Raw genomic sequence first — 17,655 nt, 5'->3', positions numbered from 1 at the left:
TCTCTTTGGGAAATATGTTACCCTGCAACTTCCAGCTACTATGGGTGGAGGGGGAACCCCACAGCTCCCAGCCACCAGGGTGCAGGAGAAACAGGGGAGCCACAACAGCAGAAGTCACAGACAGATCACAGCTTCTGTGACTTTTTGTTTATTGCCTGTGACTTACTAAAAATAACCATGACAAAATCTTAACCTAAGTAAACCAAACCAATTTGGAACTCTTGGTAGGGTAAGCAAAGCCATTTTCTTTGGATACTTACATCGTTTTCTGTAACAGTGATAGGAAGGCCACGCAACATGATGGTCTTGCTTTCTTTCTCATCATTAATGTCATTCCTATAGTCGTGCTCTCCATAGTCACCATCAGAATGGTACCCATCTTCCGATTTATCGCTATTCCGTCTCTCACGCTCCCTTTCCCTATCCCTCTGGTGAGTGAATACCCAGATTAGCAAACACACACACTGCTAATGGAGACAGTTTATCATCCAATATGGAAAAAGAAATCACAAAAAGACTGGAACAAGCTCCAGCAGATCTGGAGCTTTAATTTGCAACTAGACAGTAATTTCAAATAAATAGTAAGAGATGTATCTTAATTATCTAGTGAAGTTCCATTCCTGAGGAGAGTGGGTCTTACACTACTAATAAAAACTGTACTGGAAACCTTAGGGATGATCTGAAGTAGTTGTTTAAAATCAGATTTGGTTTCTATCACCTCATAATACCTTCTCCATAAAAGTGAACCCATCAGTTCTGCCAGGAAATCAAGCATAAGACTGGTTAATATATTTAGGGTTACAAATGTTGAGCATCCAATTTCTTCAAAAATACTTTTCAGGCAAGTACATTTCATCACTAATAGTTTTACTAGATTGTGTTACTAATCATCCTCAATTTTTGCGTGTTACAGGAAGATGAATTGTGTTGTATTTTCTAACTGTCAGCTAGCTTGGACTTTTAGCCAAACAGAAAATATCCAACTGAGTAGGACACTTAATCAACTTAATAGTATATCCGATTAGTAGTTGCAATGGCAAGACATTTCATTGATTACTACAGACAAGTGTCAAGATCAATACCAGTAGCTCTCAAACTTTTGTACTGGTGACCCCTTTCACATAGCAAGCCTCTGAGTGTGACTCCCCCTTATACATTAAAAACACTTTTTATATTATTTAATACCATTATAAATGCTGGATGCAAAGCAGGGCTTGGGATGGAAGCTGACAGCTCGTGACTCCCTATGTAATAACCTTGCAAACCCGAGGGGTCCCGATCCCCAGTTTGAGAACCCCTGATCTATACTATGCTGATCAGAATGCTCTTACAAAATTCACTCACAGCCTGAGTGAATGCAAGTGTTTTCCACTTACCTCAGGGCTGTCATAGTCCCGACTGTCATAGTCCCGGCCATCATAGTCCCGGCCATCATCATATCTCTCGCTCCTGCGCTCCTCACTCGATCTCTTGTAATCAGAATCCCTTCGCCTGCTTCTAGAGTCCCGATCCTCCCGATCCTCTCTATCTATGATAGAGCCATACCTTCCACTTCGTTCAGTCCTACTCACACTGTAAAAGGGAGGTTTGTTCAGTCTGAGAATTCTCTCTCAGGGAAAAGAAGTAATTCAGGGAAATGCCATGGTTGTTTACTTTCATCTGCATCAGCTCAGAAATTCTAGCATTTTCAGTTCAAAATGAGCAAATGAGCTACAATGCTGCAAAAAATGAATCAACCACCACCCACTCTCTCCATTTTTTAACATCACGTCATTCAATAACACAATAGTCACATAAGTCTGGAGTGCGCACTAATGTGTAAATTGAAGAACGTGTGTAACAAAATATACAGATGAAGAATGCATTGACAAGAGATAGGTTATTAAGAAACCTAACAGGTCTCTTCCATACAACTATGATAACCTCTGTTTTGCTATTTATCTAATAAACTCTTTTAGATAAACAATTATGTATAGGTCACCATGCCTCAAGAGAACAGGTACAAAGCATCACTCAGATGAGAGATCCAAAATCCAAAAATACATTCAAGTTAAGGTTTTTAGTAGAAAACTTTTATCAGGTTAAAAAGCGATAACTGGATATAAACCAGTCACATCAACGGAGACTACTTTTCAAATACAAGAGTTAATACTATTTTTATTACTCCCTTCACAGAGAAGAGCAAATTCACTGCCAGTGAGTGATTTCAATTATTTTGGTGGCACTGACTGCTTCTCCAGAGCTGTTTTCCTCCAACCTACATGTACAGGTAATGTGGAGGGTCCACATCACCTGCCATTTTAAGCAACAGCTGCTAAACTATTGTACTAAGTGGAAGGTATTTTCTTTTTCCAATTACTAATTAATCAAAGCATGCTGCTCCTGCTACTACTAAAAGTATTCTCAGAAAGGTTTATTGATTTGAAAACTTAAGACACCCTGATGGTTCCTTAAGACTACTGGATCCAGTTATTGAGCTGTTTTCACCACTAATCCTGCCTCATAATATGCTCCTCTAAGACCCCACCACATATAAATAAAGGTTACTATGGTGTCACCTTTTCCAGCACCAGTAGCTAGCTGGCTTTTTTAAAACACTGCTAGAGATTTCCTTCCTAATAGCTCATATAGAAAAAGCCAATGCCAAACTAGTATAAATTTTAACAGGGTATTTCTGTTAACAAACTTCTCTCCTTTTGAGAGACTGATTTTCTTTGCTTCAGATTGTAATAAAATTCTCCCTGGCTTGTGACATGCCCCCTCTCGTGACCCCCGGGGGCTGAAAAACACTGCCCTAGAACAAGTGCATTTCTCTACGTATTGGCGTAAGAAAAAGTCCTGCTTAAGCCTGAACAGAGCAGAAGGGTGGCCACGGGCTGCCCCATAAACTAGCGGATTTGGATCTCACTCAGCAGGAACGTGCCCGGGTCGGAGAGATGCCAGTGCCTGCCCTCCGCGGCCCCTCATCGGGCACGGCCGGGCGATCGCTCTCCTGCGCGGGGGCGCTACCTACCGTTTATCGGAGCCCATGGTCCCACGGGCAGCCGGCCTCCCAGCCCGGCACACAGACGATCAGCCTGGGGGACAAAGAAGACTAGCGTCACGCCCCGCGCACGGGAGCGCGCATGGGGAGCGCGTGGCTGAGGAACGCACTCAGGAGCGGCGCGCGAGACGGGGAGACCTACGGAACCCGGGAGCGCGCGGGGCTGCAGTGGGGCGCTACGGACTAGCGCGTGGGGCTGGGATCGGAACAGAGGAGCTTCGGGAAATGCGCGGGTCGAGGGAGCCCCTGCCTAGGCCGTGACGAGGGAGAAAGGGGCTCTCAGAGCCGGCCCATCCTCACTCACCGACCCGCGAGCTCCACCAACGCCTCTCTGCCGCTCCGTAAAATGGCGCCCAGGAAGCTCACCGTCTCCTGCCCACAATGCACCGCGCCGGGCCGCCTGGAAGCTTCCAGCGGCCGCGCGTGCGCAGGCCCCCTTAGCCGCATGGCATGCTGGGGACTGTAGTGTGGCCGGGCAGGACCCCGACCGCATCCCCATCTCGGAGCTGCTGCTGGAGACTCCCCGGGGAGACCCCTTCGCAGCCGAGCCCAAAGAGGGGGCGGGCCCCAGCTTGTCCCCCGGGACCTCGTGCCCCCCCCCCGAGCTCCTGCCGTCCCCTTCTGTTCCCTACTACACCCCCCCCACACACACACACACACCAGGACACCAAGAGCTCCCGAGGCGCCCCAGAAGGCTAGAGGTGGCTACGCAGTCAGTGCTTGATTTGTGCCAAGGCCGAGCCCCGCATCGGTTAGGGATGTAAAAATATTGCTTGAGCCTGGTCCCTCTTCCATTACACATTAAGCCCGGGGCTCGCAGGGTGAGGGCCACCCGCGACCCTGCTGGGCTGGGGCACTGCGAGAGCAGCAAGTCAATGAGCGGAGAGGGCAGGAAACTGCAGCCCCGTTGTGAGCTCGATGTAGGGTCGGCTGTCAGTCAACCCGCCGGGGCCAGGCACGTCTCCCGGAACAGCAAAGCGGCCAAGGCCGCAGCTATGTTAGCAGCTCGCCCCTGCTCTCAGCTACCCTGGCGTGCTTTGCCCTAACCAGAGTTCGATGCCTGGGGGCTGTGGCCCAGCAACGTGGCCCTTTGCTGCCCCAAGGCGGTGGCTGGCTGCAGCGGGGCCTGAAGCCAGGGAACGGCGCTCTTCACCCTGGGAGCTGCCCCCAGCCGCCTACTGCGGGCCGCGCCCATTGCCCGAGCAGCTGCGCACAAGGAAGCTAGCAGCCGCCCCAATGCCACGGAGGCACAGACGAGACTACAGGTCCCAGCGTGCAGTGCGGCAAGGCGGAGCATTGCACGTCGGGAACCTTCTGGTGTTGTCCACGTGCCGGTCAGTGGGCGGGGAACGTCCCTCCCGAGCCACAAAAGAGAAGTGTTGAGAGGATGGGGGAAATGCGTGGGCCCTACGGATGCATTTGGGAGGGCATTAACAGGGTGAGGGAGGAGATGTTTGCCCCTTCCTTCCCCCAGTGCTGTGCCCACTCCAGCTTGTGAGACCTACCAGTCAGTAGCTGCAGGGTGGGGCAGTGCCTGCCCTCTGGGCACAGCTGCTCCAAACTAAACAGCAGTGGTTCCGGGGGTGGGGAGGGTCACTGAAGCCAGCCTCACGCTTTCTGCACACGTACATGGTGCAGAGAAACCACAGCAGCAGCCTATGCTCCTTCCAGCAGGGTGGCACGCCCCATACAGGAGCCTATCTAATACTCAGCTAGCTGCACCCATATGTTCTTGGGCACCCCAAAAATAGCCAGGGCTCAGTGCCGTGCCTAGCAGCAGTGTGTGTGTGTGTGTGGTGGAGAGGAGGGGTGCAGTGTCATTGACAACCATGCATTGTGGGAAGGAGTTAGGAAAAACAGCTGGAAATAATCCTGGCTTCCTGTCTGCCCTAGGTTATGGCTACACTTACAGTTTTGCAGTGCTGGTAGTTACAGCTGTGTAGGGCCAGCGCTGCAGTATGGCCACATTTGCAGCACTTGCAGCGCTGTTGGGAGTGGTGCATTGTGGGCAGCTATCCCAGCATTCAAGTGGCTGCAACGTGCTTTTCAAAAGAGGGGGGTGGGGTGGAATGTGACAGGGAGCGTGGAGGAGACAGACAGAATGGATTTTTGGAGTTGACACTGTTCTCAGCTCCCTGCCTTGCAAGTTCTAAGGACTGTGCCTACCTTCAATCATTTTAAAAGTTCAACTCCCTTCCCCCACTCCTCTCGCATTCACTAAATGCAAATTATGTACGCTAAATACCCGTCAGACCAGATCAGCAACTGCTGAACATGGACTTCCCCCTCCCCCCCGCCGTGTGAGAGTGCTGTTTCTCTCTTCAAGCAAACAGCTGTGAACATTCCAAAGTAATTCCCCTGCCTGTCTCTGCTCGCTCAGCAAACAGGAGCTGTGTTTGTTTTTTAAATAAGCAGTTTTGGCTGAACTCCGAGCTCTCCCTTTCTTCCGTTTGTTGTGGACAGGAATTCTGGGATACCTCCTTATACCCCGGAGGTCAATAAAAGCGCTGGTGGGCGTCCACACTTGCTGACCAGCGCTGGATCACCAGCGCTGGAATCCCTACACCCGAGGCTCGACCGGGTGTACTGCTTTGCAAGTGTGGCCACATCCTAAGTTGCAGCGCTGTAACCCCCTCACCAGCGCTGCAACTCTCTAGTGTAGCCAAGCCCCTAGAGAGAAACCACTGTAGGCTACTCAGATTCAGCTGTATGGGAGCTAGATAATAAAACCTAGCCTTTATGCAGTGCCTATAGATTTCATGCACAGCAAATCTTTTTTGGCTAGTCCCCTCTCGAAAAACCTAGGAAGCTGCAGTAAGAACATTAAATACTGTACAGCAGTAAAAAAATGCAGTAGCTTGTCAGCCCCTGATTATGTGAGCAATCTTGCTGTCATTCTACTGTGGGGTTTGCAAAGCAAGAGCTATGTTCATTTTGAGAAGGCCCCAGTCTCCAGCAAACACACCCAGAGAAATGATGATGTTATAACCCTCCTCACTGTGGTATTTGGGACCCTCACTCAATAGTGGATTTTAGCTTCAAAGTGCCCATGGGAGCTAGAGAAGTATTGTCCCCATTTTACAGAGGTGAACTGAGGCCCTATTTAGGTTAAGGGATTTATCTACAGGCAGGCAGGGACTCAGTGGATTGGTCAGGAATTGAACTCAGGTCTTAGGTTCTAGGGCCAGTGCCCTACCTACTAGCCCTTCCCTCCTACCGCTATACTAGGAGGGGGAGGGAGATGTAAAAAAGCAGCCCGATGTGGCCTGAGTGACCAGGCCTCAGAAGTATTGGGGGGACAATACCACAACCCTTGACTTTTCCCCTGTCATGTGTATCTTATTGTATCACTACCACTCCTTTCCCAAAGTTCTTTCACCTTCTCCATGAAAATAGCATAGCTTAAAGTCATATCTCACCAAGCTCCATGGCTATGTAGCAACAGCAGCATAATGGCATTAAATCCAACTATGGTCATTCCCCTCCATTTATAGACAAGAGACTGCACAGTATGGCTATGCTTATATGTTCCAAACTCATGAGATTAAAAGAAAAAATGCCAAAGTAAAGTTATTTGCTCGTCAGGTGTGCTTGTCATGGTTCCAGCTCCTCTCTGCAAGAATGGGGACTAGAAACATTTTAAGAATGGGGAGAATCTCAGTTTTTACAATCACTGGACTCCAGGAGCTGGAACTTTAATAATAAAATACAAGGCTCGCAAAAAAAGTGAGAATTAGCTACACTGCTACAATACAGTATAGCTCAGTAGAGCAAAATAGTTGCACCTCATATTCAAACCCCCTTTATTCAGGTGTAAGTGGTACACATTATGATCTTTGGGACAGCCACAGAATTGGTGTAACCCTGTGCGGTTCTCCATTAAGATAGCAGCAGGAAAACTGGAGTCGAAAAGTGGTTAATTTCACTGGCAGAGAACATGGGGTTGAGTTGTCTGCAAAGCATTCAGTTCCACTACAGTGCACGCTTCTCACAGGATATCTGAGGGCTGCCTGATCAGCAATCTGTATTGCTAAATTGACTGCATGAGGGACAACTCAGAGGGTGTAATTTCAATACACTGTCCTCGAATCCAGCACAACTCGGGCAAGGTTACTAAAGCCTTGTCTACACTACAAAGTTGCAGCGCTGGTGAGGGGGTTACAGCGCTGCAACTTAGGATGTGTACACACCTGCAGGGCATTACCAGCGCTGCAACTCCCTGTTTGCAGCGCTGGCCGTACACCTGGTCGTGCCTCGGGTGTAGAGGATCCAGCGCTGGATCACCAACGCTGGTCATCAGGTGTAGACACTCACCAGCGTTTTTGTTGACCTCCGTGGAATAAGCAGGTATCCCAGCATACCTGAGGAAGCCTCTCTGGTAATTAAGCAAACTCCACTGCCCTCCAAGCAGGTCTCCTTCCCCGCGGTTTGCTCTGGCGTTCCCCGACCCCCCCTCCAAGCAGGTCTCCTTCCCCACGGTTTGCTCTGGCGTTCCCCGACCCCCTCTCCAAGCAGGTCTCCTTCCCCGTGGTGTGCTCTGGCGTTCCCCGACCCCCCCTCCAAGCAGGTCTCCTTCCCTGCGGTGTGCTCTGGCGTTCCCCGACCCCCCCTCCAAGCAGGTATCCAGCCCCACGGTGTGCTCTGGCATTCCCTGACCCCCCCTCCAAGCAGGTCTCCTTCCCCACGGTGTGCTCTGGTGTTCCCCGACCCCCCCTCCAAGCAGGTCTCCTTCCCTGCGGTTTGCTCTGGCGTTCTCCGACCCACCCCCCCTCCAAGCAGGTCTCCTTCCCCGCGGTGTGCTCTGGCGTTCCCCGACCCCCCCTCCAAGCAGGTATCCAGCCCCGCGGTGTGCTCTGGCGTTTCCCAACCCCCCCTCCAAGCAGGTCTCCTTCCCCGCGGTGTGCAACAGCACTGCAGCGTGGCCACATCTAACACCACTTGCAGCGCTGGTTGCTGTAAGTGTGGCCACGCTGCAGCGCTGGCCCTATACAGCTGTACTAATACAGCTGTAACAACCAGCGCTGCAAAATTGTAGATGTAGACATACCCTAAGCTAATGCAGGAAAGCTGCAGACAAAGCAGAGTGCCCATTTCCAAGCAACCTCTGATCCAGGGGCCATGCCATCAGTGCTGGAGCTGGAGGGGTTTGTCTTCTGAAACAGCTGAGCTTGGATATTCCAAGGAGGAGGCTGTGATAGAAAGTATTGACTTCTTTATGTAACATGCCCCACTGAGGCCCTGCCTGTGCAACAGCTTTTGAATAGGAGTCGAACCAGCAAGGGGTGCAAGACACGCTGGACAGTGACAAGTACTGCAAGCCAGATGGCCTCCACCCCTCAGCTTTGCTGACATCACCCCTGGGTTTATGCCTCCACCCTGCCTAGCCATGTATACTGGTGCATTCTGGGATGATGTGGGCGGCTGTCCCATAATGCCTCAAGAGAGGGACACAGCACCCAGGGGACATGAACAATCAGCAACATCAGTGGCAGGTTGGGCAGTGCATTCCGGGACGGCCTACGGCACAGATTGCTGGGAGGAAGGAGGTTGGGCCAAACAGGCTTGGTTAAGGGTAGTGTGACCAGATGTCCTGTTTTTAAAGGGACAGTCTCGTTTTGGGGGAAATTTTCTTATATAAGTGCCTATTACCCCCACCCTGTCCCGTTTTTTCAGTTGCTATTTGGTAACCCTAGTTAAGAGGGCCTGTCTATACTACAAAAGACAGTTACCTTTTTCCGTAACTGGTGTTTTATGAGATGCGTCGCTCATGTCCATTCAACTTAGGTGTGTGCGCTCGCCACATGCATCAGTGCCAGAAGTTTTTCCCTCAACAGTAGCCGTAGGGAACCGAATCCAGCGCCACTCCAGCACCACTGGGAGTGGCGCACCAATGCCGTGGCATCTAGGGCGCTGCCAGCTTCCTCCACCCTCAGTTCCTTCTTGCCAGAAACTCCAACAGTGGGGAAGGAGGGTGGGTTGTGGAATGGACATGATCAACACATCTCGAAGAACATCAGTTACAGAAAAAGGTAAAAGACGGTTACTCATCTTTGTAACTGTTGTTCTTCAAGGTGTGTTGCTCATATCCATTCCAATTAGGTGTGCGCATGCTGTGTGCACGTTTGTCGGAAGATTTTTACCCTAGCAACACTTGGTGGGTCGGTTGAGGTGCCCCTGGAGTGGCGTCATTATGGCGCCAGATATATGCACCTGCCAACCCAGCGCCCGCTCAGTTCCTTCTTGCTGGCTACTCCAACAGAGGGGAAGGAGGGCGGGTTTGGAATGGATATGAGCAACACATCTCGAAGAACAACAGTTACAAAGGTGATTAACCATTTTTCTTCTTCAAGTGCTTGCTCATATCGATTCCAATTAGGTGACTCCCAAGCCTTACCTAGGCGGTGGGGTCGGAGTGAGATGTCGCGGAGTGAAGGACCGCTGAACCAAATGCCGCATCATCTTTGGACTGCTGCACTAATGCATAGTGGGAAGCGAAGGTGTGCATGGATGACCAAGTTGCTGCCCTACAGATCTCCTAGGTGGGTACATGGGCCAGAAGGGCGGTGGACGAACCTTGAGCACAAGTGGAATGAGCGGTGAGGTGGCTAGTTGAGATGTGAGCCAAGTCATAGCACACACGGATGCATGACATAACCCAAGAGTAATTCGCTGTGAGGAGACCGGGAGGCCCTTTAGGCCCTTTATCTGGTCTGCCACCGCTATGAACAGCTGGGGCATCTTTCTAAAAGGCTTTGTTTGCTCGATGTAAAAGGCGAGAGCCCTATGAACATCTAGAGAGTGCAGCTATTGCTCTCGTCGCGAAGCGTGCGGCTTCGGAAAGAAGACCGGTAGGAAGATGTCTTGGTTGATATGGAAGGCAGACATCACCTTAGGGAGGAAGGCTGGGTGTGGTCGCAGCTGTAGCTTATCCTTATGGAACACTGTATATGGATGGTCCGCTGTGAGGGCCCGAAGTTCTGACACGCGCCTCGCCGATGTAGTAGCAATGAGGAAAGCTGTTTTCCAGGAAGGTAAAGAAGCGAGCAGGTGGCCATCAACTCAAAGGGGGCACCCATGAGCCTGGATAGGACCAAATTGAGGTCCCACGTAGGGGCTGGATGACGAACTTGTGGATAACTATGTTCCAAACCCTTGAGGAACCTGCTGACCATAGGATTAGAGAAGACTGAGCACCCGTTGTCGCCAGGGTGAAAGGCTGAAATCGCTGCTAGGTGTACCTTGATGGATGAGACAGCTAGGCCGTGCTGCTTCAAGTGCTAGAGGTACTCTAGGATGGTAGGTACTGGCACCTGCAGGGGGACAGTGTCGTTCTGGGCACACCAGCAGGAAAAGTGCTTCCATTTGGCCAGGTATGTGGATCTAGTGGAGGGCTTCCTGCTACCCAAGAGTACTTGCTGCACTGAACTGGAGCAACGCAGCACGGACTGAGTTAACCATGCAGCATCCATGCTGTGAGATGGAGGGACTGTAGGTCTGGATGGCATAGTCTGCCGTGTTCCTGAGTTATCAGGTCTGAGTTATCAGGTAGAGGAATTGGTTTGGTCACCCACAGGTCGAGTATTGTGGTGTACCAATGCTGTCTGGGCCACGCTGGAGCAACCACAATTAAGTGGGCCTTGTCCCTGCGTAGCTTGAAAAGGACCTTGTGGACCAGTGTGAATGGAGGAAAGGCATAGAGCAGGTCTTTCCAAGTTATCAGGAACGTGTCCAACGGAGCCCGGGCAGCGTCCTTGGAGGGAGCAGAACACCTGACACTTCCGATTCTTGCGAGAGGCGAAGAGGTCTATGTGGGGAAACCCCCACTTCCTGAAAACAGAATGGATAACATCCGGGCGAATCGACCACTCGTGAGTTAGGAAGGACCTGCTGAGGTGATCTGCCAAGGTGTTCTGGACTCCTGGGAGAAACGACGCCACCAGATCAATTGAGTGGGCTATGCAAAATTCCCAGAGATGTATGGCTTCCTGACAAAGGAGGGAGGACCGTGCTCCATCTTGCTTATTGATGTAAAACATGGCCGTTGTGTTGTCTGTAAAGACTGTTACACAACGGCCCTGCAGGTGTTCATGGAATACCTGACACATGAGGCGTACTGCTCTCAGTTCCCTTATGTTGATGTGTAGGGTTATTTCCTATGCGGACCAAAGACCTTGTGTGCGAAGTCCCACAAGATGAGCGCCCCAGCCCAGAGATGACGCGTCTGTGGTCAGGGCTAGAGAGGGCTGTGGAGCATGGAATGGCATCCCCCGCAAACCAAGGTGGGGTTCAGCCACCAACCCAGAGAGGCTAAGATCTCCATCGGCACAGTGAGAATTGTGTCCAAGCTGTCTCAGCTCGGACGATATACTGATGAGAACCAGGTCTGAAATGGATGGAGGTGTAGTCTGGCATGTCTGGTCACAAAAGTGCACGAGGCCATGTGGCCCAGAAGAGCGAGGCACGTGCGTGCTGTTGAGGTCAGGAAGCTTCGGAGGCCCTGAATAATGGCCATCATGGCCTGGAAGCAGGCTTGCGGTAAGCACGCCCTGATGAGATTCGAGTCTAGGATCGCCCCAATGAAGTCTATTCTCTGTGTAGGTTCCAGAGTGGACTTTTCGGTGTTGAGCAGCAGGCCAAGTCGCTTGAACAAGCCCATGACGAAAGAACATGAGACCACACCTGAGTTTCGGAGGAACCTCGAATGAGCCAGTTGTTGAGGTATGGAAAGACTTGTATCCGACGTCGGTGGAGCGAGGCTGCTACGACAGCCATACATTTTGTGAAGACTCTTGGCGCTGTGGACAGGCCAAAGGGAAGGACAGTAAATTGGAAATGCTGCAGGCTGACCATAAAGCGAAGGAATCATCTCTGCGGCTGGTAAATCACTATGTGGAAGTACGCATCCTTCATATCGAGGGCAGCATATCAGTCTCCAGGATCCAGGGAAGGTATAATGGTTCCCAGAGATACCATGCGGAACTTCAACTTTACCATGACTTTGTTGAGCCCGCGCAGGTCCAGGATGGACAGTAGACCCCCCTTTGACTTGGGGATTAGGAAGTAACGAGAGTAAAAACCCCTGCCCCTCAAGTCCTTTGGGACTTCTATCGCTCCGATGGCCAGGAGCTCCTGTACCTCCCGTAAGAGGAGTTGCTCGTGAAAGGGGTCCCTAAAGAGGGATGGGGAGGGGGAGAGACGAAACAAACTGAAGATGGTATCCAGTTCCCACCGTGTGTAGGACCCAATGATCTGAGGTTATGCGGGACCATGCAGGGAGGAAATAGGAGAGATGGTTGCAGAAAGATGGGAAAGGATCCAGCAAGGAGACTGGTGCTCTGTCCTCGAGCTCACCTTCAAAAATTTTGTTTGGACCCCGCTGATGGCTTAGGGGGGCCCTGATTCTGGCCTGCTTGAGAACCAAATTGTCTCCTACGATTACCACGGCCACGCCTTCTGGTGAAGTCTTGCCATGGCCGAGGGTTAGGATAGGTGCGCTGAGGCTGGGGCCAGAAGGGTCTGCGCTGAGTCACTGGGGTATGCATGCCCAGTGAGCTCATGATGGCCTGGTAGTCCTTCAGGCTCTGAAGCCTGGGGTCAGTTTTGTCAGAGAACAGCCCTTGGCCATCAAAGGGCAAGTCTTGGATGGTCAGTTGCAGCTCTGGTGAAAGGCCGGACACTTGTAGCCATGAGATGCAGCACATGGCCATGCCCGAGGCTAGAGTTCTAGCCGCCAAGTCCACCACATCTAAAGATGCCTGCAGAGATGTCCTTGCCACTTTCTTGCCCTCTTCTAGCAAGGCGGCAAACTCCTCCCTGGACTCCTGGGGAACCAACTCCTTGAACTTTCCCATCAAGCTCCAGGTGTTATAGTTATAATGGCTCAGGAGAGCTTGCTGGTTAGCTACCCTGAGCTGTAGACCGCCAGCCAAATAAATCTTGCGCCCGAATAAATCCAGGCGCCTAGCGTCCTTGGACTTAGAAGCGGGCGCTTGCTGGCCATGTTGCTCCCTCTCGTTCACTGACTGCACCACAAGGGAGCAAGGGTGAGGATGAACATAGAGATATTCATAGCCCTTGGAGGGCAACATATATTTCCTCTCCACCCCTCTGGCCATGGGAGGAATAGATGCTGGGGACTGCCAGATCGTATCGGCATTAGCTTGGATGGTCCTAATGAAAGGCAGCACGACGTGTTGGTGCATCTGCCGATAAAATGTCCATCACCGGATCTTCCACTACTGCCAGCTCCTCCACCTGCAGATTCATGTTTTGTGCCACCCTCCGCACGAGATCCTGGTGAGCCCGAAGATCTATAGGCGGTGGCCCAGAAGAGGACATACCTCAGGCGAGGAGGAAGAGGAAACCTCGGGGATCAGTGTATCCTAGGGAATTTCTGGTTGTGGAGGGTCCTGGTGTCCGAGGTCCACTAAGGTGGTGGCATGGGCTTGGTCTGGCGGAATAACAGTTGCATCCGAGTCTACTGGGGGAGGGCAGCTTACAGTGGCCTTAGGCATCCAATGGTCCGAATGAGCTGACTGAGAGGTGCCTGAGGAAGCACCTTGGGCTTGGTGGTATGCCCAAGGCGTCCAGAAGGACCATTGTGGTGGTCCCTGATCAGGGTCTTGACCTTCATATTGCCCTTGGCTAGCACCCTCAGTATCATGGCTCTGGGTGTGGTAGCCACCCCCCGTCTGGGACGACGACGAATTTGGTCGTGAAGGCCAAGGAGAGGCCGAACGCCCATGTGATGTTGCACCATCTCGCTCTGTCAGTTCACGCCTTGGAGCTGGAGACCAGTGATGGGATCTTCAGCAGTACCGCAATCAAGACCGACGATCATAATGGTGCTGGGAGGCCGATCTAGATCTCGACGAGGATCTACGGTGTCGGGATCGGCTGCAAGGCGACTGGTGCCGGGACCTGGAACAGTACCGATTGTGCTGGGAGGGAGACCTGTGTGAAGCGGAGCGGTGCCACGAGTACGACTGGCGCCAAGATGGAGATTGGTCCCGGGACTGCAAGCGGTGCCAGGTCCAGGACCGTCAGGGGGATTGGGACCACGACCTGGACCGGGACCGAGATCGGTGCCTAGCTGTCACACTCAGTGAAGAAGGTCGTGTCAAGGCAGGTTTGCCTATAGACTGGATAGCCTGCACTGGTGGTGCCGGGGCTGAGGAAGTCCGGGCTCCGTCAGCGCGATCAGGTCACGAGCGGTGGAGAAGCTCTCCGGAGTGGATGGCAGGCCGAGCTCAACCACGGTGCGCACCAGGGAGCTTGTGTGCACTGGACTCAACGGCCCTTGTGGTGCGAGAATCGACAGGGCTGAAGTCAGCGGTGCCAGAGTCGGAGTCTTAGTGGGACGGTCCAGTCTGGGCTGTTGCTCCAATGGGGGCACAGGCGGTGTCTGCAACTGTACCGGACCAGCAGATGTTTTGAGCTGCTGCTTAAGCCGCAGAGACAGCAAACGATGTCACAAATGTATCGGTGCCGGAGACGTCCGGTGCCAGAGGAGCGCTTCGGACCAACGGCGTCTGTTCTGCACGCGGTACCGAAGGTGCCGGGCTAAGTGCCACTTCTATTAGGAGCTGTTTTAAATGAAAGTCCTGCTCCTTCTTTGTTCGAGGCTTGAAAGCCTTACAGATGCAACACTTGTCTGGTGGATGGAATTCCCCCAGGCACTACAAGCAGGAGTCGTGGGGGGTCTCCCATTGGCATTGGCTTGAGACAGGCCGAGCAAGGTTTGAAACCCAGGGACCTGGGCATGGGCCCTGGTACCAGGGAGAAGGGAAGGGGATGAATCCCGCTCCCTCCAAATACTATCTACAATATATACAACTTACTATTAACTAAACTATAACTATTAAAACTATTAACAACTACACTAAATACTATCTACAGAACAACGAGTAAAGCTAGGGAGATGGAGATCAACATGCTGCGCTCCACAGTTCCAACGACCATCACAGGTGGTAAGAAGGAACTGAGGGGGTGCTGAGTCAGCAGGGGCATATATCTGGCGCCATAACAGTGCCACTCCAGGGGGCGCCTCAGCCAACCCGAGTGTTGCTAGGGTAAAAATCTTCTGACAAATGTGCACACGGCATGCACACACCTAATTGGAATCTATATGAGCAAGCACTTGAACTGTTTTTTCTTCAAGTGATTGCTCATGTTCATTGAACTTAGGTGACTCCCAGCAGTACCCTGGAGGCGAGTAAGGAGTTCACGGACATGTAGATTGCAATACAGCTCTGCTGAACGCAGCATCATCCCTGGCCTGCTGCGTGATGGCATAGTGGGCCGTGAACATGTGCACCGAGGACCATGTTGCGGCTCCGCAGATGTCCTGAATCAGGAAGTGTGCCCAGAAGGCCACCAAAGATGCCTGTGCTCTGGTCGAGTGGGCTCTGACGATCAGCGGTGTAGGGACTACCACTAACTCGTAGCAGGTCCGAATGCAGGAGGTGATCCAGTTAGAAATCCTTTGCGTGGACACTGGGAGGCCCTCTATCCTATCAGCTGAGATGAAAAGCTGAGTCGATTTACAGAAAGGTTTTGTCCAATCTAGATAGAAAGCCAGAGCCCTTCTTATGTCCAAAGCATGAAGGCGCTTCTCTTCACTAGTCTCATGGGGCTTAAGGCAGAAGACCAGAAGGAAGATGTCCTGGCTCATGTGGAAAGTGGACACCATGTTCGGAAGAAAAGCTAGGTGGGGCTGGAGCTGGACCTTGTCCTTATAGAAGACTATGTATAGTCGTTCTGAGGTCAGGGCTTGCAGCTTGGAGAGTCGCCTCGTCAACATCACCACCACCAGGAAAGTTCCCTTCCATGATAGGTAAGACAGGGAGCACGAGGTCAAAGGCTCAAAGGGCGGACCCGTGAGCCTGGACAATCAAGCTGAGATCCCACTGAGAGCCTGGGGACTGGACTTGAGGAAAGGTCTCTCAAGGCCTCTAAGAAACCTGTCATGTCATGGGAGAACACAGTTTGCCCCTGGATTGGCGGATAAAAGGCTGAAATGAACGTCACATGCACCCTGATATAGGCGTGCACCAGGCCCTGGTTCCTTAAATGAAGCAGGTAGTCCAAGACTGACCGCACTAAAGAATGCAAAGGGGAGATGCCCCTTCGGCCTCCCAGCAGGAGAACCTCATCCACTTTGCCAGGTAGGTCTGCCTAGTTGAGGGCTTTCTACTCTCGAGGAGGACCTTCTGGACCCCATCTGAACAGGCCCGTTCATCCATGCAATATCCACGCCATGAGGTGGAGGGACACAAGGTTGGGGTGCAAGAGTAGGCTGTGATCCTGTGAAAGCAGGTCTGAGCGGTTCGGCAGGGGCCAGGGAGGGATCACTGACAAGCTTGATAGTGTCTTGAACCAGTGCTGGCGAGGCCACGCCTGGACGATCGTGATAACCTGCACCTTGTCCCTCTTCATTTTCGCTAGGACTTTACTGATGAGCAGAATCGGAGGGAATGCGTACATCAGGCTTCCTGCCAATGGCAGGAGGAAGGCATTCAAGAGGGAGCCCTTGCCCAGACCTCATCTGGAGCAAAACCTGTGGCACCTCGTGTTTTGCCTGGTTGAAGATCTTGCTGGCTACCTCCAGGTGGAGAAGTCCCTGCTTAGGTGATCTGCTAGCATGTTCCTGGCGCCCTGGAAGATGATATGCTTCTAGATGGATTCTGTGGTCAATGCAGACATCCGAAAGACAGAATGCCTCTTGGCAAAGGGCTGAGGATTGCACTCAGCCTTGCCTGTTGATGTAGAACATCGAGACTGTGTTGTCCGTGAGAACTCTGACCGCTCTGCTCGACAGGTGAGGTAGGAAGACCACACATGCTCTGCACACCGCCCTGAGCTCTTTGACATTTATCTGTCGCGTTGACTCCTCTTGGGACCAAATGCCTTGGGCCTGGAGGGTGGCAAGGTGCACCCCCCATCCAAGGCATCCGAAACCAACTCGACTGAGTGAAGAATGCTGACAAAGGGAACTCCTTCCAGGACTTTTCTGGGGTCAATCCACCATCGCAGGGAGGTAAGTACAGTCATGGGGATGGTGATGACCTTCTCCATGTGGTCCCTGGACTGAGAGTAGGCCATTGCTGCAGGGCTCACGTCCGGAGCCTGACATGATGTACCACATATGCACATGCTGCCATGTGACCTAGTACGCATAGGGAAATCCTGGCCATGGTCAGGGGAAACGCAGACACATCTGCAATGTGGTCTGTCAGTGCCCTGAATCTCTCCAGCTGCAGGAACGCCCTTGCGCAGGCCAAGCTGAGCACTGCTCCGATGAACTCTATCCTCTGTACTGGAACTAAAGTGGATTTTTGTGTCATTCACCAACAGGCCGAGGCGACGGCACGTGGCTGGCAGCACCGCGACATTCCCTTTGGACCTGGAGTTGTCCTTGATGAACCAGTCATCGAGATACGAGTAGATCTGGATACCCCAACATCTGAGATAAGCCGCCACCACTGACATGCATACCGATGGTGCTGTTGCTAGGCCAAACTGGAGGACCACGAACTGATAGTGGTTGGGACCTACCGTCAACCCTCAAAGTTGGCGATGTGGAAGTACACATCTTTCAGACTGAGGGCGGG

General features: G+C 52.1%; 1 protein-coding gene across 1 annotated transcript in view; it reads right to left on the bottom strand.

The window, feature by feature from the left end:
• RBM5 (RNA binding motif protein 5) overlaps positions 1-3,431 on the bottom strand; it is a 23,068-nt gene extending 19,637 nt beyond the window's left edge. The window contains 4 exon segments of the mRNA XM_030570590.1: positions 261-428; positions 1,377-1,572; positions 3,014-3,077; positions 3,348-3,431. Of these exon segments, the coding sequence (XP_030426450.1) occupies positions 261-428; positions 1,377-1,572; positions 3,014-3,030 (381 nt within the window). The 5' untranslated portion in view covers positions 3,031-3,077; positions 3,348-3,431.
• Between the last annotated feature and the right edge of the window lie 14,224 nt (positions 3,432-17,655).

This window comes from Gopherus evgoodei, chromosome 7, assembly GCF_007399415.2.
Source record: "Gopherus evgoodei ecotype Sinaloan lineage chromosome 7, rGopEvg1_v1.p, whole genome shotgun sequence".
NCBI classification, from domain to species: Eukaryota; Metazoa; Chordata; order Testudines; family Testudinidae; genus Gopherus; species Gopherus evgoodei.
The sequence above is the reverse complement of the archived record's forward strand: the minus strand, read 5'-3'. Positions and strand labels throughout refer to the sequence as shown.